Consider the following 20,781-nt stretch of genomic DNA (forward strand, 5'->3'; position numbering starts at 1 on the left):
CCCAAGTCCGACCTCAAATCAGCAGAAAAGCATTCAATGATGCTATGACCAGAGCTTCTTTCCCCACGCTATGGTCCTGTCCCCATTGGCCATAGCTTCTTTACCCACGCCATGGAGTTGTCCACATTGGCTCCCTTGATTCAATGGATTTGATGATGAGCAATAATGCGCACGGACTTTGATGACACCCTCTGCAAATGCTTCCGTAGACAAACTGCACAGATGATAATTAAAAGTTTCGCATGTGGGATGGCGCATCGAGTCAACAGTGGAGCGATGACACACAAGCTTTAAATCCTAGAATAATGTGCATTATGTAGGACGAGATGAACCATCCAAGCCATGGCTTTCAACCTTTGTAGCATTGCCAAACGGTGAGTAGTACACGCTAAATGTTGACTCCAACTTCTTATCCTCTATCCTTATCAGGGGCCAATAAGATGTGTCCATTAGAAATTTGATCCATCGCATGGGTATCTCTTTTCCTTAAGGCTCTCTCTTGTTGATATCTGTTTGATAAAAGTCGTCACCAAAAAGCATGGATCCACAGGATCCACAAGATAATTAAGGCTCTCTCTCTTGTTTATATATGTGTGTGTGTGTGTGTGATATATCTATTTATTATCATCAATAAAATGGATATATTTTTTATGATTAGTTAAAGAATGTTCAACCACTCTTTTCTATATATATATATATATTTGTGTGTGTGTATGTATTATTTATCTATTTATTATCATCAATAAAATGGATATATTTTTTATGATTAGTTAAAGAATGTTCAACCACTCTTTTCTATATATATATATATATATATATATATATATATATATATATATATATATATTTGTGTGTGTGTATGTATTATTTATCTATTTATTATCATCAATAAAATGGAGTGCTTGTGTGTGTGTGTGTAATATATCTATTTATTATCATCAATAAAATGGAGTGTGTGTGTGTATGTATTATTTATCTATTTATTATCATCAATAAAATGGATATATTTTTTATGATTAGTTAAAGAATGTTCAACCACTCTTTTCTATATATATATATATTTTCTTGTTTATGTGTGTGTGTGTATGTATTATTTATCTATTTATTATCATCAATAAAATGGATATATTTTTTATGATTAGTTAAAGAATGTTCAACCACTCTTTTCTATATATATATATATTTTCTTGTTTATGTTTGCCGTCATGCCAATATTGGTATCTGAATACGTTCGAGACGCACAAACCAACTCCTCTCAAAAACACCTATTTTAAGTTCATGTGAATCTCTCTCTCTCTCTCTCTCTCCACAGAAACAACGAAATCTCAGCTCCGGACCAGAGATCTTGATGCAATAGGTTGGCTTTTATCCCCTCGGTGACCTTGCAGACTCAGACTGGGGATCTCTGTGCCCTTGTGTGCGTCCTCGCAGAAGTCAGGACCTACCAAGGGCCTCTGTCACGTTTCGCCGCTTGTTTCACTGCCGAGGAGCTTCATTTTGGGTTGTGATCTCGCAAGAATCGTAGTGTCGGCTTGTTTTCTGTTGTAGGGAGTCCATTTGAGTGCATTTTCTTTGTGATTTTGATCGACAAAGAGGTGCCTTCCTTTGTCGGGTCAAATGTGGCTGGTGGTGGGATAGGAGTGTTGGGAATCGGGAGAAGTTGGTGTTTGCCCTCGTTTTGCCGGCTAGTCTGAGCCCTTTTTAAAGTGTAGATTGTGAATAGTTTGTCTCCTTTTCTTCCTGACTTGCTTAGATTTATTTTAGGAGAACCCCATTTGACGGTTCGCAATGTCCTAAATCTTGTGGGTGTTAGGGAGAGGTCCCGTTTCGTGGATTGTGGCATAAAGATGTTTCCTTTACCTAATTTGTTTTGATTTCTCTTCTTTCCTAGTTGTTTTTTTTAGTCTTCCGGGGAAATATTATTTGGCTAGTGTGGAGATTTGGGAGGCTTCCTCTCTTTTATGCAGCATGAGGAATCTCTTCCTCTCGGATTCCTGCCAAGAGGGACAACTTCATGCCCTTACTCCCCAGACATGGCTTCAGGTGGAGAGAGCCAAGCTGTCCAAATCCTCCTTATACTCCACATCTTCCATGTAAGTTGAATGATCTCTGTCTATCCGGTAGAGTTTGATGCTCTTCAACTTTCTATTCCCTCAAATAACAGGATTCCTTGTTTGTGTGTTTGCCATAAACATATATAGTGAATCTCTTATCAAGGTTGCGGAACCACCAATTCTGGCTCTATTTAAGCCTGTAGATTATGTACATGTCTTAGCTCAGATCCATGAAGAACTCGAATCGTGCACACCACAAGAAAGGTCGAGCCTGCACTTGCTCCAGTTCCAGGTATTTCGGGGTCTTGAGGAGGTCAAATTGCTAGAAAGGAGTCTTCATTCTGCTTGGCAGAATGCTACCACGATTCATGAAAAGCTCGTATATGGGTCATGGCTAAGGTACAAGAAACAAGGAGAAGACGTCATATCTGACCTCCTTTCTTCCTGCGAGAAGTGCTCACAAGAATTTGGATTTGTGGATGTTGCTTCTCAGATCCCTGTTAAGACCGTTGATATGGTCAGTGAATGCAGTTATGATATTTCACAAGTTTCTAGTACTGTGCATTTCCGAATTGGGGATGAGATGATTGCTTGTGAGAGACAAAAGATAGCGGCTTTGTCTCCTCCATTTAATACCATGCTTAATGGGTCCTTCACCGAGTCACATCTGGAAGTCATTGACTTGTCTGAGAATGGCATATCACCGGTGGGTATGAGAGCAGTCTCTAAGTTCAGTAGCACAGGGCAATTAGATGATTTATCTGTTGAAATTTTGTTGGAGATATTGATATTCTCAAATACATTCTGCTGTGCGAGGCTTAAAGTTGCTTATGATAAGAAAATGGCTTCGTTAGTTTCTTCACACCAAGATGCTGTAGACCTTATGGAGTGTGCAGTGGAAGAAAATACTCCCATACTTGCTGCTTCATGCTTGCAAGTGCTATTGCATGAACTTCCTCGATGTTTGAATGATGAACAAGTTGTTAAAATCTTCTTGAACGCCAGCAAGCAGCAGCGGACAACCATGGTCGGTCATGCTTCATTTTCATTATACTGTTTTCTAAGTGAAGTTGCAATGAACATTGATCCAAGTTCAGATGTCACAGCATGTTTCCTCGAGAAGTTGGTGGAGTCGGCAGTGAGTACCAGGCAGAAGCAAGTGGCCTTTCATCAGCTTGGATGTGTTAGGCTATTGAGAAAGGAATATAGTGAAGCGGAACATGATTTCAATGCTGCTTTTGCTGCTGGACATGTCTATTCTGTTGCTGGATTGGCCAGATTGGCTTTTATTAAAGGGGACCAAATTTTGTCCTATGAGAAGCTTACTTCTGTAATATCATCCCATCAACCACTAGGTTGGATGTATCAAGAGAGATCTTTGTACTCTGAAGGTGATAGAAAATGGGAGGACCTTGATAAGGCAACTGAGTTGGACCCTACTCTTACTTACCCGTACCTGTATCGGGCAGCATGTTTGATGAGAAAACAAGATGCCCAACTTGCTTTGGCAGAAATTAACCATGTCCTAGGATTCAAGCTGTCTTTAGAATGTCTTGAACTGCGCTTCTGTTTCTATCTGGCACTTGAGGATTATAAAGCTGCACTTTGTGATGTTCAAGCAATTCTTACACTGGCTCCCGAGTATCGAATGTTTGAAGGACGAGTAACTGCTTCCCAGTTGTGGACACTAGTTAGAGAGCATGTGGAGCAATGGACTCTTGCGGATTGTTGGTTACAACTTTATGATAGGTGGTCATCAGTGGATGATATCGGTTCCCTCTCAGTAATTTATCAGATGCTGGAGTCTGATGCTGCAAAAGGAGTGCTGTATTTCAGGCAATCATTGCTTCTTCTCAGGTATGTTCTTCCGTCCCATTCTTCTTATATAGTTACTTGAGTCTTCATTCTTTCTTTTGATGATCATTCATATTAAAGTTGGTTTTCTTTTTATAATCAACTTGTGATATTGGTTTATCAGATTGAACTGTCCTGAGGCTGCAATGCGTAGCCTACAGCTTGCATGCCAACACGCTGCAACTGAACATGAACGATTGGTCTATGAGGGTTGGATATTATATGATACCGGTCACTGTGAGGAAGGACTTGGCAAAGCTGAGGAGTCAATTTCCATCCAAAGGTCATTTGAAGCTTTCTTTCTGAAAGCCTATGCTTTGGCAGATTCAAGTCTCGATCCTTCATGTTCAGCCACTGTTGTTTCACTTCTTGAAGATGCACTAAAGTGCCCTTCAGATAGGCTTCGAAAGGGGCAGGTATTCTGTAGCATATTTGCATTATCCATCAAATAGTTTATTGTTTTTTGTTAATTCCTTGAATTTTCATTTTTCTTATTGGATTAAATTAGGTAGGAGACTTTACCTAATAAAGCAACTTAATCTTTTTCATTGCCTTGACTTATGGCTAATGGTCCATACTCCATATTACCTCAAAGAAGGACATTCTAGTCCACAGATCTCCAGGTTAGTGATATACATGCATTTAACACTATATTCACAAAGATTTACCTTGAAGATTACAACAGACTGAAAAAAACAATTTAAAAAAGATTACCCTGGTGAGTTGGTAAGGAGCCACAAAGTAATAAACACTGGCATGGTCTTCAGATACATTGGCCAGTTTCATGAGATGACATGGACACTGTTGAAGATGCAGGTGAACTACTATTCATAAGTGAGAAACTTATGCTATGCATCCTGAGTGTGTTGTGGGCCTGAACTTTTACCTATATGTGGACTCAATTAATTTTTTTCTCCCAGGAGCTGATACCATTATTTGTATGCTTCTCTAGAATTATGGTCTATAATGAATTTGAGAGGTTGTTAAGAATTGGATGTGGTGGGGGCTGACTTAACATCTGTTGCAATGCTTCTTGCATGACTTGGGTTGTCTATGTGATGTTCCCTCGCTGACCTAGAGCAATGACTGTGTCTGAGACCTTTTTTGGGTATAAAAGTGCTGGATAGTTGTCGTCCGAGTGAAATTGATGACTGCTGATTTGAGACGGGAAAGGATTCGCACCCTTTCCTGAGACCAACTGAGTTTAAAAAGACCATTGAATGGCAGCAATCCCCAAATTTGGTTATTTTACTTGCAGAAAAGGGTGAAATTACAGCGGAATAAAAGCTATACCGAAAGGGCTCTGGCCTATTTATTATAGATTTGGGCAATATTAAACTGTAGGTAGATAGTGTTAGCTGCTAGAGCATCTCTGTTGATATCTGTTCATTATCTTCGGTGGTAAAGCACTTATATCTTCTCTTCATTAGCTTTCTGGAGGCCTGTGGATGAATCCTGAGCGAACTTCATCCGGCATTCATCTTCTATGATGACATCCAGGACTTCTGCAGAGATGATTTATGTGGGATAAGATCACTTTAAATATGGGTAAGTGATTCAATGATTTATAGAGATGATTGTGAATTGGTCAATGATCATGATGGTCTAATGTTGCTAATAGAGTCAGCAGACACGAAGATCCCATCACTGTGATCCTGAAGAAGAAAGCATGCAACACTTTAAATTTAAAGGCCCAATTAGGCTTATATAGAGGCCAAGTTAGTAGATTAATCCACCTATTATAGGAGGAACTAGGTGCATTATAGCACCAATGGCAGTGCCGGGATTGTTCACGGCTTTTGCAGCTGGTTTGCTGACATACTCTACCACCTGTGAATTTGTGACATGACTTGTAGAGAATGTGCTTAATTTAGACTGCAATATTATTAAAGTGCGACAGTATCTGCCAAGTCACTGATTCTTGCTTTGAAGAAACCACCAACCAGAACTCTGATTTTGGTTAGTCGAGTGCCACTGCTTATGCTTAAATAGTGGACATGGGCACAAATATGAACTTGTATTTCTCATGATCTTGGCTAGGAAAACAAAGAACATAAGAACAAGAAGCTATTTATGTAAACCTGTAATTCTTTTGCTACACTTCAGTCAGGGATGCACATATTTACAAAAAGCTGGTAATTTGATGTATTCATCGTTTTTTTTTATTGTAGTTCTTTTCGATAGTAGGGAAAGATCCACATAATTGACTTCAAATAGTTTGGACATTACGACTTGTTGCTATTGTCATTAATAATCTTGTTCTTGTATCATGATTGCAATCAAGGATTTTAATTTTAAATTATACCACCCGATACATGTACCGGTCCGCTACCAGACCGATGCATGGACCGTTAGCTACCAGGCGGTATTAGCCGAGGGAGAAGGAAGAAGAGGGAGAAGAAAAGGGAGAACCTGGAGATCCGACATTGCTCTCCCTTGATGATCGCGATCCGTCGCCGCCCTCCCTCGCCAGACGCCATAGATGAGATGTCGCCTCCTCGTTTGAGGCGACAAGGCCTCAGCATCGTCGGTGTCTTCTCCTCATCCACGTGGGGAGAAGACGTAGCCGAGGCTTCGCAGGAAGAAGAAACGAGGCAACGCCACCTCGACGACATCGCCCTTTTTTTATTTTTTTTATTGCATATATATTGACCGGTATGCTAAAGCATACCACTTGGTACGCTCATACCATACTGAGCCGAGCTAAGCTCAAACCGTCAGTATACTACGAAATTACGAACCTTGATTGTAATTCATTAAAAATCCTTAGGTGCTTCTGTGTTACAAGCCAACTGAATGTAGTGTTTCAAGTTGCATAGTTTGAGCAGTTAGTGCCAGAACCAGCTCATATCCTGCAAATAAAGTTATCAAATCTGAATTAATTTTAGAAAAATTCAAATGCTTGTTTTGTATGCATGATATCACTGCACTTAGTTTGGATTATTGTTGTTTTGCCCATCATAGAACTTCATTTTTCAGGCACTGAACAACCTTGGCAGTGTCTATGTTGACTGCGGGAAGTTAGATATGGCAGCTGATTGTTACATCAATGCCCTAAAAATCCAGCATACCCGGGCCCATCAGGGCCTTGCGCGAGTCCATTTCCTTAAAAATGACAGAAAGGCTGCATATGAGGAAATGACAAAGTTAATAGAGAAGGCTAGAAACAATGCATCAGCATATGAGAAGAGATCCGAATACTGTGAGCGGGAACATACTAAAGACGATCTGCTGATGGTTACCCAGTTGGATCCCTTGCGGGTTTATCCATATAGATATCGAGCAGCAGGTCAGATTCTTTATCCTCTTCCAAAAATTGTTGAAATCAGATGAACTTACGACATGTTCAAAACTCATTACCATCTTTTCCAACCCAACATAGAGTACCTAGGTTGCAATGAAAAGGTTCGGAAAGTAATGACATAATTCTTGTGTTTTGAAAATATTTGGCTATGCTGTTATAATAGTTGCTCTCTTGAGTTCCTAAAGAAGGGGACACATCACTGAATTAACTTCTTAAATTTGTTTGTACTTGGTGAAGGTTTTTAAAGTTGAACTTAAATCCATTACATGTCACAATTTTTCCTACAAGCAAAACCAAAGATTCACTCTCGTGTTCTTTTTTTAGATTACCTTTCGTTTTAAAATTTAAAGCTTGGAGAGGTTTATCATTTTGTGTTTTCCCCTTTATTCCATTTCTTCAACTTAATTCTTCCTTTGTGAATTCTGTGCTCTGTGAATCAGCTTTTATCGAGTTTAAAATTTTCTTTGAATTGTTGGCCAGTCTTGATGGATAACCACAAGGAAAAGGAAGCAATAGCAGAGTTGACACGAGCTATCACATTCAAGGCTGACCTTCATCTCTTGCACCTCCGTGCAGCATTTCATGAGCACACTGGAGATATCTCCAGTGCGCTTCGAGACTGCCGTGCAGCCCTTTCTTTGGATCCCAACCATCAGGAGATGCTCGAGCTCCACAAGCGTGTAAACAGCCAAGAACCTTGATGGAACGTTGACCATACTGTACATTACCCCAGATCCATGCAGCTGTGCACCTGATCACGGCCTGGTTGATCTGTATTCTTTGTTTGTTTCTTTCTTTTCTAGTTCCATATAATCTGTGTTGTTTAGATGTAGCATTATGATTGCTTATCGACTAAATTTTGGCACGTCCAATGAGATGAAATTTCAGAGCCAGTTTGCAGTGTCTACTTTTCATTAATCAATTGTGCTTTTTATGTAATCATACTTGTATCAAATTTGTGAAGCAAATGGGCATGGTTTGCTACGAAATTCTCAATATGTGCAGGAATACTGACGCAATAGTTATCATATATATTCAGTTTTGTGCTGCTGTAAAATTGTTAAAATTCACTATTCGTGTTATGTTCTCTCTTTTTCATCGAAAAATCATTGTGTTATATGAATTCAGTGGTTCTCTATTCGATTTTGCCTAGACCTCATTTATGTGGCATGATAATTTGATCTTTGCTAAGAATCTGTTGCTTTTCTTTCTTTTCCTGCTGTTCACTTGGAAGTGATTCACATTCTCTGTTTCGAACACTTTGGACCTGGAAAAAGATGCATTGTTTCTCTTTTCTTTCAGTGGATGACTGGATTCTTATCACTGCTTTCTTCATATAATTGACTTCCCCACATTGGTTTATATTAGTTCAATTAGTTTGACAATGAATTATGTACAAAGACACTGATGACAGCCTTACCAAATAATGCAGTAGACATGTCTGTACAGCAAGTCAGCAAGGGAGGGCAAAGCATGCTGTGAATCCAAGAATAATATTGCATTCAGCAAACTATGATAAATCACCCAAGCCGATGGCTTTTCTCTTACTTTTGTAATCTACAATTTACCAGTGAGCAATACACTACATGGTGTGAAGATCAAGGAAATATTCCTAGTTTTCTCTTAGACAAGTGTGTCAATTTTATTTTTAATGTATGGAAAATATCAAGAATCTAATCATAGAACATCTTCTGGGTACCAGAACCAGTTTTGTGGGCAACAACCAGATTGATCTGCATTGAACCGTTTCTCAGGTAAGAATAAAGAACAAAAAGCAGGAAAATGAAGACTCAAGAGAATAACTGGATGGTCTTTGTTTTTCTTCTTATTAGAAATGGGTTATTGTTTTTGTTTTCTCCTTCTGTGGGGGGGTTTTGTCAGTGAAGGTTTTACATGGATGTTTTGAAGCAGAAACTTGCAGATCTGTTGAGTGGCAGATTAGTAGGATGGGTTACAACCCAACCCAATTATTCCACAATCGAAGACAGAAGAAGAGAATAAAAAGGCCATTGTCTTGTGCAAACACAAACCACTCTTTTCAGTCCACAACCTCATTTCTTTTCTCTTGGGGTACATGCAGTTGGTTCTTTCTTTTACAAGCTAGAGCTAAATGCATCTTGCAACAATCATTTAATACAGGTGTTAATACTTGTAGGTTTCAGAATCCATATGACTTGCATAACCAAATATTCATGATTTCTCAACTCCAAGAACTTCAGGTACTTCAAAGCAATATAATTATAGCATCTCTGCTCTCAAACTTGGAAGTATAAGCATGTAATGAACAATAGCAAAATTTTTTGACCTAATTCAGCAATCTTTTATATGGAGGGACCATTATAGAATTCCAACTTAATTTGCAATATCCCATTGTAATATTTAGATAAATTAAAGGACAATTCCATGTTTGAAGTTAGAAAAGTTGGATCATTCATTCTCTAGAACTTGTGGCTTGCCTTGATTAGCATAAATATGTATGATGTGTGACAAACACATTGACTATATACTATGCTGATGCAGGATTAATGGATGGTCAATATATCCAAGTAGAAAGGTTATGCTGTCTTTTGTGCCAAACATGCTGAAAGAAACTACTCTTACAACTCGCATCTTTAATTTGCTTTATTGTGTTCATTGCATCAGCATCTATGTTCTTTGTATACCAAATGGCTGTATTGTTTACTTTGTGTAGTTGTTGACCAGTGACAAGGAGCCAAATGGTACTACTTCAGTCCCTCTGAAAAAGATTCACATGCCTTCCTTCAAAGTTGTAGAAATTATCCACCTTTCATCCTTCAATCTCAGCATCCTCTCTTGTAAACCTAATCTTCAACCTTGTCTAATGAACAACTGATACAAGTAAGTTCCTGAAACATATGTGGTAACTTCAAATTTCATGTCCTCAACCTACAAACTTTTGCTTCAGCCAGTTGCGCCTTAACCCTAACCCTAACCCTTGTAACCCTGCCCAGCATAATTAGATAGACAACCTTGCTGAGAACTGGAGTTGGCTGTAAGACCAATACATCTTCTGTATACTTCTTCAGAGGGAGTTGGCTGTATTGTTTCCTGGAAACCAGAAGCAGAAAACCTAAACGAGTCTTGGCTGAGATCAAAATCACCACCACAACTGCTGCAGCAATGATATGCTTCTCCATGGTTCATAGCCTCACTTTATCAGTTTGCCAAGAACTAGATGGTAGTCCATAGCCTCTCATTACATAGGAATTCATTTTATCTTGCTTGCAAACTGTAGAATTTAAGCTTATTTTTTCAGTTATGTTATAGGTCATAATTGACTTGCTTTTACCATCCTATTCTTGCTCAGCCATGCTACTCGAAAAGCCGTAAATTTCGGTATCGATTCATTGGATTTCATGTTATGGTCTGTCTCAGATTTGTCTTATGAACTGCCTTAAGTAGCTAAATTATAGTGTAAATCGAAGTAGCAGTCTTCTTTAATTAGCACAAGCATGCTTTCAAGCTGAAGCTAACTGATATTGAGAATCCAGCTGCTGCTAAAAGCAAAAGGAAATGAACACCGGACCTAAACAATCTCTTCCGTTCAGCAACCAATCATTTCTTTGTGCATGCGCTGATACAATCTGAGGTCATCACACAAAAGTGATCTTGGAAGTCTCACTCACGCGCGATTTAGGATATCAACAATGGCATGCGCAAGTGAAAGAGAGCATAAGTAGGCTTAATGACCGCCAAAGCGCAATCCAACACGGATCATGTGACGATGGTCCCAATCCATTCTGCTCAATGACCTGTATCGATACGATTAATAGGACTAATCACATGTAAAACGCTGTACTGTTTCCATGATACAAAGGATATTTAATGTCCTATTCCAACTGCACTGCTTGTGCTTGTTGGTGGTCAGAATTATTGAATGGGGAAGAGAGAAGAGGACCACATCCATTCAATGGTGGTGACAAGAAAAGAGGAAGGCTACTGCATGGACCACAAAGTCCAGTTTTCTGATTCTAGGGTTTCTTTTCTTTTATCTAGGGTTTATCAGGACTCCACTCGGGGAGTTGCTTCACTGTCTGCAAGCCTTGCATGGGAAATTGGCATCCTCTTGGAAGCAGCTCTGATCTGAGACTGGCGAGGACAGTGATGGGTGAACTGTTTGTTTTGTGGAGAATGGTACAGAGGCATCTTTCTAATCTGCTCCTACTAACATACTACTATCGTGTATATACAACTTGGACCACATCATCGTGTTGCAGGGTTCAGTACAACACTCTCATCTGCTTCCCATTTTACTGTGAGGTGTTGGTTCCTCCAAACCTTGGAGATTACTGCTGCATATACAGATCAGATGGCCCACATATCACATTATTGATCTCCACACCACAAAATGAGATAACTTTGTTGCTGATATTGTACGCGGCCTGTCGAATAAATCTGATCATAAAGGAATCCGCAATGCCTCCACTCATTGTGAAGCAGTGAAAAGTAAAGAGATACATGACTGAAATGAAATGGTGGTCATTGTCAGGTGGAGTGGGGAGAAGTTTTACAGGCTTGGAGGTAAATTGTTTCTTAGTTCTTATTTATCTTCACGAAAGAAAGCCCAGTGATCATGTTTCATCTGAGAGAACGAAAGGAAACACAAAGAAGAAGGTGATGTAAAAGAATGATTCACCAACTCTCTCAAAAGATGTGGAGAGCAAAGGGAGATAACTCTGTCGAGCAAGAATAATGTGTGATCCATAAGTATACCATAATGGCTTTGTGAAGCTTTCATCTTGTGTTCTCCTCGGTTGGAATCAAGGGTTGTAGTTTTGTAGTTGAAGCTGAGGTTACAGAGAGAAGAAAAGATAGATGGGTGTAAGACTGTATCTAGAAAGAAAGGAAGAACTCCTAAGTGATCTTTTTCTGGTCTCCATTGTTGATCCAAACAAGGGAAGAGAAAGTGGACTTGTCTCTTCTTTTCTCTGCTCTCTTTCCTCTTTTCTCTTCACCTATTATCCAAACAGACACTTAATTCAGAGGAGCTAAATCTGATGGAAACATTTTGGAAGTGACAGTGGCATCCCTTTCCCTTCTGCAGTGGGTCTCAATGTTCTTGAGGTGGATGCCTTCCCAAAATATGCATCTTGTTCAACTGATAGAATCTGCCCTTCTGTGAAGGCTGAAGAGAATATTTATGATGAACTGCCCATGCTTGCCACTGACATGTCTTTGATTAATATTATCAGTAGATAACACCAACCATGAGAATACATATTGAAGAAGATATATAATAGAAATAGAATACAAGTAGTTCCATCCTAAATCAAACCTTCCAATCTCTTTCATTACAAATAGGATGCTATGAACAACTTGTTCCAAGTTTTCAGTACAAATAGCTATTCATATTCCTAACATCTTAATTGCTAGTAGCTTGGCAGAAAAATCCTCTTGACTCATAATTAAGCTTTTGGTGCTACAGTAGTCTGAACTTAGAAAGCCAGGTTGAAGCTAACTCAGATTACTCTCACAACCATGTCATTTCAAGGAAGCAGTTTCTGGTGTGATTCATGGATAGATCTGAGATGTCCACTTACTGATGCCTTGTTCCTATATATTGATCCAACTAATGCTTATTCTATATTGAGTACAGAAAATAATTGAACAAAAATCATAAATATTTTTAAGAAAAAAGAAAAAAACAGATAGCTGTAGTTTAGTTCTATGAGCCATGGTTATGGTTTTGATTTCGGCATCGAGTTGGAACACGATTTCTCGCTTCTTTCTTCTCTCGCTTTCTAAAATTCAATTATTCGCTAGGAAAACACTGAAAACATTATTGACATCAATCAGACAGGAAATACCACCACCTGCATTCATCCATGGGCATGGTTAGGGTTTTTTTGGCTCACTACTTGTTTCCTATTATATAAGCTTGAGTTGATCTACTTGATCTAGCTAACAAATTTCAGCATTCAAGTTCCAATGAGGATCAAGTACTCTCTCTCTCTCTCTCTCTCTCTCTCTCTCTCTGTACCCTCATTGACTATTCCAACTTCAGCATCAAAGAAACATGAAACTTTGATCCCCCTCAACATTTAGGTAGTCACCCACCATAATGTGTTTGTGGTCCTCAAAATGAATCCAAATTGGCTTTGATTGCATGTCATAGTATCATATTACAACAAGTTTTTCTTTTGCCAATGGACAAACTATAATGAAAAATTATACTTCAAATAATTAATCACAAGATAAATTAAGTCACTCTAAGTTCATAGACCTTGAAGATATGGCATCACTTGAACAATTTAAACATTAATAATAGAGCCATGATTTCCTTTCCTGCATGTGTAATAATGACAATTACAAAAATATTGCATTCAAATGAATGACATGAAGCAAATAAATAATTAATTTAAGAAAAAGAAATGAATTTTACAGGGGTAATCAAAATTACTATAATCATTCCATTATTTACAGATTTTCTAAATGAACATTGCAAGAAATCATTGCTTAGCTTTCTAAACTTGCACAATTTTGAATTTGTAATTTCATAGGTGATCATATCTTTTTTTTACCTTAATCCATTAGGCTTCACAATCTTAAACCAAGATAATTTCATGGATGGCCTCACAATTAAGTTGTATGAATTCTAGAAGATAGTATGAAAACTATGTTTATATCTTATAAACTGTTCTAACCCTAATTTTAGGCATAATGGTTAGAAGTTCTAAATATTCAACTATAAACACTTAAAATTAAATTGACCTAATTATTTCAAATTTTGAATCTAGTTTGATCACGATCACAATGTATTACATCTCCGATAATGATATTTTGTTAATCTAAATTTCAAGATGGTTTTAGTAGCTAGGGTTGGACATGCCTAAACCAAAAGCCAAACAAGGCTGAGATAAGATTGGACTTCCAAAGAGTCAAGATTTATCTAGTTTGTGCAACAAGAACCAAAAAGCATGGATATATAGATAAATCATTCTATATCTCGATTGCCACACTATTGTTTTGTTGAGTGGTTTATCTATCTCACAATACATCTTATTGTCATCATAATTAGCACAATTATCTTCAAGCTGGCTTTCATTGCTTCAGATATATATATATGGCAAGATGATAAATCATCTGAAGTTGCTCCATTTTGTTTTAGTTGGCCATAACAAGAGAATCATTTCACCACACTAAGCAAAGTCAAACTTGAATTTGACAGAAATTTTGTTTTTATTTATTTTTTCTTATATTTATTTATTTATTATTATTATTATCATTATTATTATAAATTTCTTTCAAATATTAAGTTTATCCAGAAAATATCCAAGATGATCACTTTTTGTAATGGTCAATATTACTTTGTTGAGTTCAAGAAGTCCATAAAATGTGTGTGTGTATGTGTGCATGTGTGTGTGCGCGCGCACGTGCGCATGTGTGTGTGAGTGCGTGCATGAATTTTAGATTTTGAAGAGAAATATATGTTTAATTCAAAGATATAATTATAAGTCCCATTAACTAATTATACATATATATCTACAAATATGAAGTTGGGCGATTGTCTCGGAAAATATTATCTTTTTCGATTTTCTTCGGATAATACTCCCCATATTTTAAAATTTTCAAAAATACGCCCCAAAAATTATCATGTTTTCTTTCAATCCAAATTTAAAAAATAAAAAAGTCATCAACTGTTGACAGCACTGTATAGTGTTTTAAAAATACTATAAAGCATTTTTATTTCAAAAAAATTATATAATATTTGTTTCAAAAATACTATAACATCAATATTTAGTTCAAAAATACTATACAGTGTTTTTGAATAAAAAAACTATAAGACAAGTTCAAAAACAATGTATAGTGTTACAGTGCTTTTAAAACAAAAACACTATATAGTGTTTTTAAAATATTATACAGTGTTTTGTGAACAAAAACCAACCGACAAAACACTGTAAATAGTCGACAAAAAAAATTTTGATTTAAATGAAAAAATGGTAACTTTTGGAAGGGATGTTTTTGAAATATTAAAAATAAGATGTGACTATGTGAAAATTATAAAAAGAAAGATACTATCCAAAAAAATTAAAAAATATTTTTTCGGATAATCGCCCAATCAAGTTTTGCATTAAACTTCCCTCTCAACATATGTTTGTAATGCCATGACTTCATTGGTACACATATCATATATATAAAATTATATATATAAGCTATTAAATGATAATAATAATAATAATAATAATAATAATAATATATTTGCTATACTTTTGTCTGGCATAGAGCTTTTAAGACCCAATAATCGCTCTTCTGAATCCGCATGGGTGTACGGTATATGTATATATATATCTATATATATATAATATATAATATATGACTGTCTCCTCCAATCCTTTTGGGCTGCACCATGCCACCCTACAGCCTGCAACCCTAAAACCCTACACAGTAAGACTGTAACCCTAACCCTAACACCTAATCCCTCTCACTAGCTGTTCTCTCTCTGGATTCCTTTCTCTTTTAACTCTCTTTACTTTATTAGTCTCAACCACCTTTGCCTGTGGTCTGAATACTTTATGTGAGGGAGGGATTACTTGCACCACCACCACCACCACCATAACACTTCACTCAGCTCCCTCTATAAATCCAGTTGTTGGGTCTTGTGAGTGTGACACATTCCCACCGACTTTGTTTTCTTCCTTATTCTATTCCATGCATGCTCTCTTCTCCGTTCCGGTAGTGGGTTTTGCATGCTGCTTTCACATTTTATGTTCTTTTTCCTCCTTGTTCTTTTGTTTGGCTTCTCCTGCCAAACTACATCTGATCTGATGTTGTTGTGGGTTTGATGGTTGCACCTTTCTCCTTTTCTTTTGGTGTTTTGGGTTTGAAGTCCTATTATCACCTTTTTGCTTTTTTGTTCTTTCCTCCTTTCTCTTCTTGATCTTTTGTGGGCTACAAGCTTCATCAGAGTGGTTGTTCTTGTAGTTTCCTCTGGTATGTCATTTCCAGGATTTTAGCTTCTTCCTTCTTGAAAAGACGGTTGTTGTAAAACCATCTTTTGCATGAATGAGCTTAGAGAACTTTTGATCTTAGTTTTTCAAGGGTTTGACCTAATCAGAGATGCCCATGGTAGCTCTCGATGATTTAGTCTTTGACTGCTCTCCATTATCTTTCTTAGACTGTTAACCTAGTTATCATCCATGTGCCCTTGATCCCTCAAAGTCTCTCTCTCTCTCTCTCTCTCTCTCTCTCTCTCTCTCTCTCTCTCTCTCTCTCTCTCTCTCTCTCTCACATGCTCCTATACATTCACACTTGTCTCTTATGAAAGAGTTGAATGAAGGTTACAAGAAAATGCCCAGAGGAATGAGTGAAGCTGCCAGCATGATCTAGCTCTGGGTGACCAAACACTCATAAACACTTGTGTTTATGAAGGTCAATCATTGTTAGGTCATGCTGTGCCAGCCTCACTTCTTCCCATCGTTGGGCATTACAATCTCCTACCTGAGATGAAGAACAAGAGGCAGAGACTAACTTAAATATGCTTTCCTTCATCTGATGCTTTACTCAGTCCTTTTTTGTGTTCTTCCTTAGGATGGCATTTAAAGCTCCAGTTCCTGAAGGTGCCTGAATCTGCAAAGAAAAGCCACTTCACCTGCTGTTTCATTAATACCATCAGAAGAATGTTTTCTTTCTCATATAGAAAACATGGGGTTTTGTTTTTGGTTAGTGTATGGAACTCTATATCGATCGATTTACTTTGTTTCTTCGGGAGACTTCTCTGAGATTCTTCTGCAGTGACATGCTTGAGTAATCAAGATGTTATCATGTCTGTGAATCAACTTGTGTGATGAAGATTCTTCTGCAGGGGCATACTTGTGTGATCAGATGATACTAATAGCACATTCTACCAAGCAAGCCAGCTTTAAGGAAGAACAGAATTCTTGACACATGAGAGAACATTACAACTTGCTTCTTGGTAATCTGCACCATTTCCAAACCAAAGAGTCTTTCAAGCACCATCTGGTCTTATCAGAAAACAAGAAAGAGCAGGAAATCTTTTATTTGTCTGAAAATAATTAGCACATACAGTTTCCTAAGTGTACTGCTCTTTCTAGTGTTTGCTTGTAATGACCATCACATAATGGTTTTTCCCAACAAGTGTACATTGTGGTGGCATATGCAAGTGTCAGTGTATTTTACAGATCAAATTCTATATACCAGAATATAAATTCATGTGTACCAAGATATTAGATCATCTTGCCAGGTTTGTAAGCTCAGTTCAAACACATCCATTTCCAAATAAATTCTTTTTACAGTACTTTTTGCTAAGCATTGCATATTCCACTTAATGAAGATAGGCTTTTTTCAAATACCAATTTCAGAATATGATAATTTATTAGAGAAACTCCTGAATGTAGATATGATATTGCTTCTGATCCTCCATAGAAAGATTTGTTTTTTTTTTTTTTGTATTGTAATCAGATGGAACAAAATGACTAGTTGGTGTCTGGCCAAAAAGAAAAGAGAAAAGATCTTTCTATCAGTTGTTATTTAGCTTAAGTTTGATAAGATATCATCACTGAAAAAGCTATGGATCACTGATAAATTGACAGAGAGATCATACAGTTTCTCCTCAGAGTTTATCACATCTTCTACCCAGCAATCCAAACAGAAGTCATTGAGTAAATCTTGGAAGATCTTATAAATAACCAGAGAAGCAATTCTAACATTTATGGCCTATTTTTTGCACAAGTCCCTCTTCCATTAATATTAGATAATTTCAAATTTTAGCTTTGTTTAGAAACAAATACTACTTCCAATTCTCAGATGCATAATTAAGGAATCATAGATGAGTCCCTCAACTTGTGTGTGTGTGTGTGTGTGTGTGTGTGTGTGTGAGAGAGAGAGAGAGAGAGAGAGAGATTTGATGCTTGATCAGCTGGCAGTAATTTTGGTTACAGATTACATGAAGGAAAGCAAAGATGAAAAAAAGGAGAATTACTTATTCTGAAGAGAGAAGAACACCAAAGAGAAAGGAATGCACAAGTATTTAGTTGAAAGAAGAATTAGAAGAACAGGAACCAAAATCTAGTCACTGTTTGAACTGATGGTAACAAAACAAATCTCCTTCCATCATCTCTTCTTTTGCCTAAACACATTTTAATTCCCTTCAATCTTTTCTTTAGATTAGGAAACCTTGATCCAAGAGCAGACTTTTATCAGGCATATCACTTTCTTAGTAGCTAGAATTGGCTAGCTGCTGTTGCATGCTGATTTCACCATGCTGCCATATAGGAACAGCTGCTTTATGTACCTCTTCTAGGCAACTGACATAAAGGCAGAAATGCATGCTCTTCACATATATATATATAGATATAGTTTATCAACATTTAAGTATGCAAAGTTTGAAAAAAGCAATGCAACATGAAAGCAAACAATCTAGTTATCTTGTTTGAAATAATAATGTCAACCATATAGCAGCTATCATAATTATTTCAGGAGGATTCTTGCTCTACAATCATGATTGAGAGACATTAAGAATGATACATGGCATGAAAAGAAATAAGTGAAAGGTGAATTAGTGGATGATGTTCCTGCCAACACGAGATCAGAGAGGATAAATATGTACTGTTTCCACGACTCATTAGAGAGGTATGAACTTATTCCTCCGCCCTCACACATACAAACACAAACACATATGTACAAAGAGAAGAGAGATCACATGTACTTGTTGATATGCTTTCCTCATCCTTAACCTAGTGAAGTGTGAACCTGGTGCAAGAAGAACATGCGTGTGCAGGCAATTTGGTCCCCTTCAACCATCATAGTTTTCTTTATGCTTAAACCTCTCTCTCTCTCTCTCTCTCTCTCTCTCTCTCTCACACACACACACACACACACACACATTTCTGTTGTCTAAAGTAGGGCATTTCATTGAATGGGACATGCAGATACATGAAAGGTTCTCACCACTAGTCATTAGTGTAGCTCATAGTAAAGTTGGAAACCTTAGCTGGCTTGTGCATGTATGACAACATTCAATGTTGTCTTTTGATTCTGGACCACCCTTTTAGGTTATTCTTAGTCTTCTTTTAGCCTTAGAAATCAAACCAGAAATCAAATAACAAGTTATCCCTCCCTTTCTCCATCTATATATTTCCTATCCCTACCTCCTTCCTCCTCCACAGTCACCACTGCCTCCTTAGAGGACAGCATCTCTCTCTCTCTCTCTCTCTCTCTCTCTCTCTCTCTCTCTCTCTGGATGTTTTTGGGGAAGTTGCCAAGTGATCAACAGTGAGGGTGCACCATAAGAAGCTGAAGCTGCCAGCATGATCTGATGACTCTATCTTCTGAATCTTGGATGAGGATATGCAGATCATGTTGCAGCTCCATCTACTGGTGGGAGCACCAGAAGAAAACAGAAAAGTCTATCCTAATTCCTTTCTCTCTTTAACCTAACAACCATGGTTTCATGAGAAACCTAACATGAACAAAAGGGCTGCTGATTTTGACCTAACTTAGCAGGTTGGATTCATTGATATGGCAATTTTTATTCTTTGCTGAGATTGTTGATACCTTGTGATATGTGGAGTGGATGGTTTTACTCTCAGTTTCTTGTTGGTTTTAGGATCTTGGATTTGGAAGCAAACCTAGACATCCTTCTCTCTGAGTTGCTTCTTTTATATTCCATGCTCTAATGATTTGTTCTGTCTTCCATAATCATACTATGTTTTTTTGACATGGATCTGTTAAATCTCTTTTCATCTTTTCTCCTGTTTCATGCATACATTTAAGTGCTTATGACTTCATGACTGCTATATTTTTTAGCTCAACTTGCATGCATAAGATTCTTCTTTATCTGCTCTGGTAATAAGTTTTCAAAGATTTCATCCATTCAGATAACCGACTGTTTGCCTGACCTTGCTTACCAAGATTGGGAATCAGAAAGCTGTATGAAATATAGGCTTAACTGTGAACTAGAATGCAGATTTGATTTTGTCAAGTGCTTGTTTGAACCTAGCACTTAAGAACTCAAGCTTTGGAGTAGATTTCAACATTTTTCCTTTTCTTTCGAAGCTTTGCATGGTCAGTAGATTAGGTAAGCAGGTAGAAGACACAGATTGTACCATCTTCTCCGGTTGCTTTTGGCTTCTCTCTCTCTCTCTCTCTCTCTCTCTCTCTCTTTTGTGCTTGTTTTTAAAAAGGTACATATAAATGGCTTTCTTCTTTGAGTACTAATGCAATGAACCCTTCACTTCAAGGATTCTCATTGGTGTTCATTTGTTGATTCTTTAACAACCCTCCTTCCCTTTGAACTCTTTTCCTCTTGCTTGTTGCAGTGTTTTGACTTGTTATCCTTTCCTTGGAAGTTGCATGTGAGCCAAGGAGTCCAGCCAGTGGTGTTTGTGGTGTCCACACAGCTATTAAAGTCCAATTCTGGTGGAGGACACATAGTGAGCTGTTCTGATTCATGCAGTGTTTGTCTCATGCAGCTTGGGTCTTGTTTCCATGGAGTCCAGAGCCTGTGAGTGAAACCTTGCTTAAGCTTAGCACCAAAATGGAGTGGCCAAATCCACATGACTGCAAAAGTCTCTTCCCATGGAAAAGGGA

The 20,781-nt window shown here is 37.6% G+C and overlaps 1 protein-coding gene across 3 annotated transcripts; it reads left to right on the forward strand.

Annotated features, from left to right (window-relative positions):
* Positions 1-1,214: 1,214 nt before the first annotated feature.
* Positions 1,215-8,210, forward strand: LOC103982491 (ETO1-like protein 1). Of its 3 annotated transcripts, none has more exons than XR_001977453.2 (5): positions 1,215-2,093; positions 2,202-3,911; positions 4,033-4,324; positions 5,339-5,456; positions 6,888-7,025. XR_001977453.2 is itself a non-coding variant. In XM_009399428.3 (5 exons), the coding sequence occupies exons 1-5, from the start codon at positions 1,969-1,971 to the stop codon at positions 7,911-7,913; spliced, it is 2,658 nt and encodes an 885-aa protein (XP_009397703.2). In that variant the 5' UTR covers positions 1,215-1,968; the 3' UTR covers positions 7,914-8,210. The 3 variants fall into 3 exon arrangements, 2 of the variants coding, with proteins under 2 accessions (XP_009397703.2, XP_009397704.2); XM_009399428.3 differs by lacking the exon at positions 5,339-5,456 and adding an exon at positions 7,693-8,210 and having other exon boundaries at positions 6,888-7,197; XM_009399429.3 differs by lacking the exons at positions 5,339-5,456; positions 6,888-7,025 and adding an exon at positions 7,693-7,835.
* Positions 8,211-20,781: the final 12,571 nt, after the last annotated feature.

The sequence above is a fragment of the Musa acuminata genome, chromosome BXJ3-4 (genome assembly GCF_036884655.1).
Source record: "Musa acuminata AAA Group cultivar baxijiao chromosome BXJ3-4, Cavendish_Baxijiao_AAA, whole genome shotgun sequence".
Lineage (NCBI taxonomy): Eukaryota > Viridiplantae > Streptophyta > Magnoliopsida > Zingiberales > Musaceae > Musa > Musa acuminata.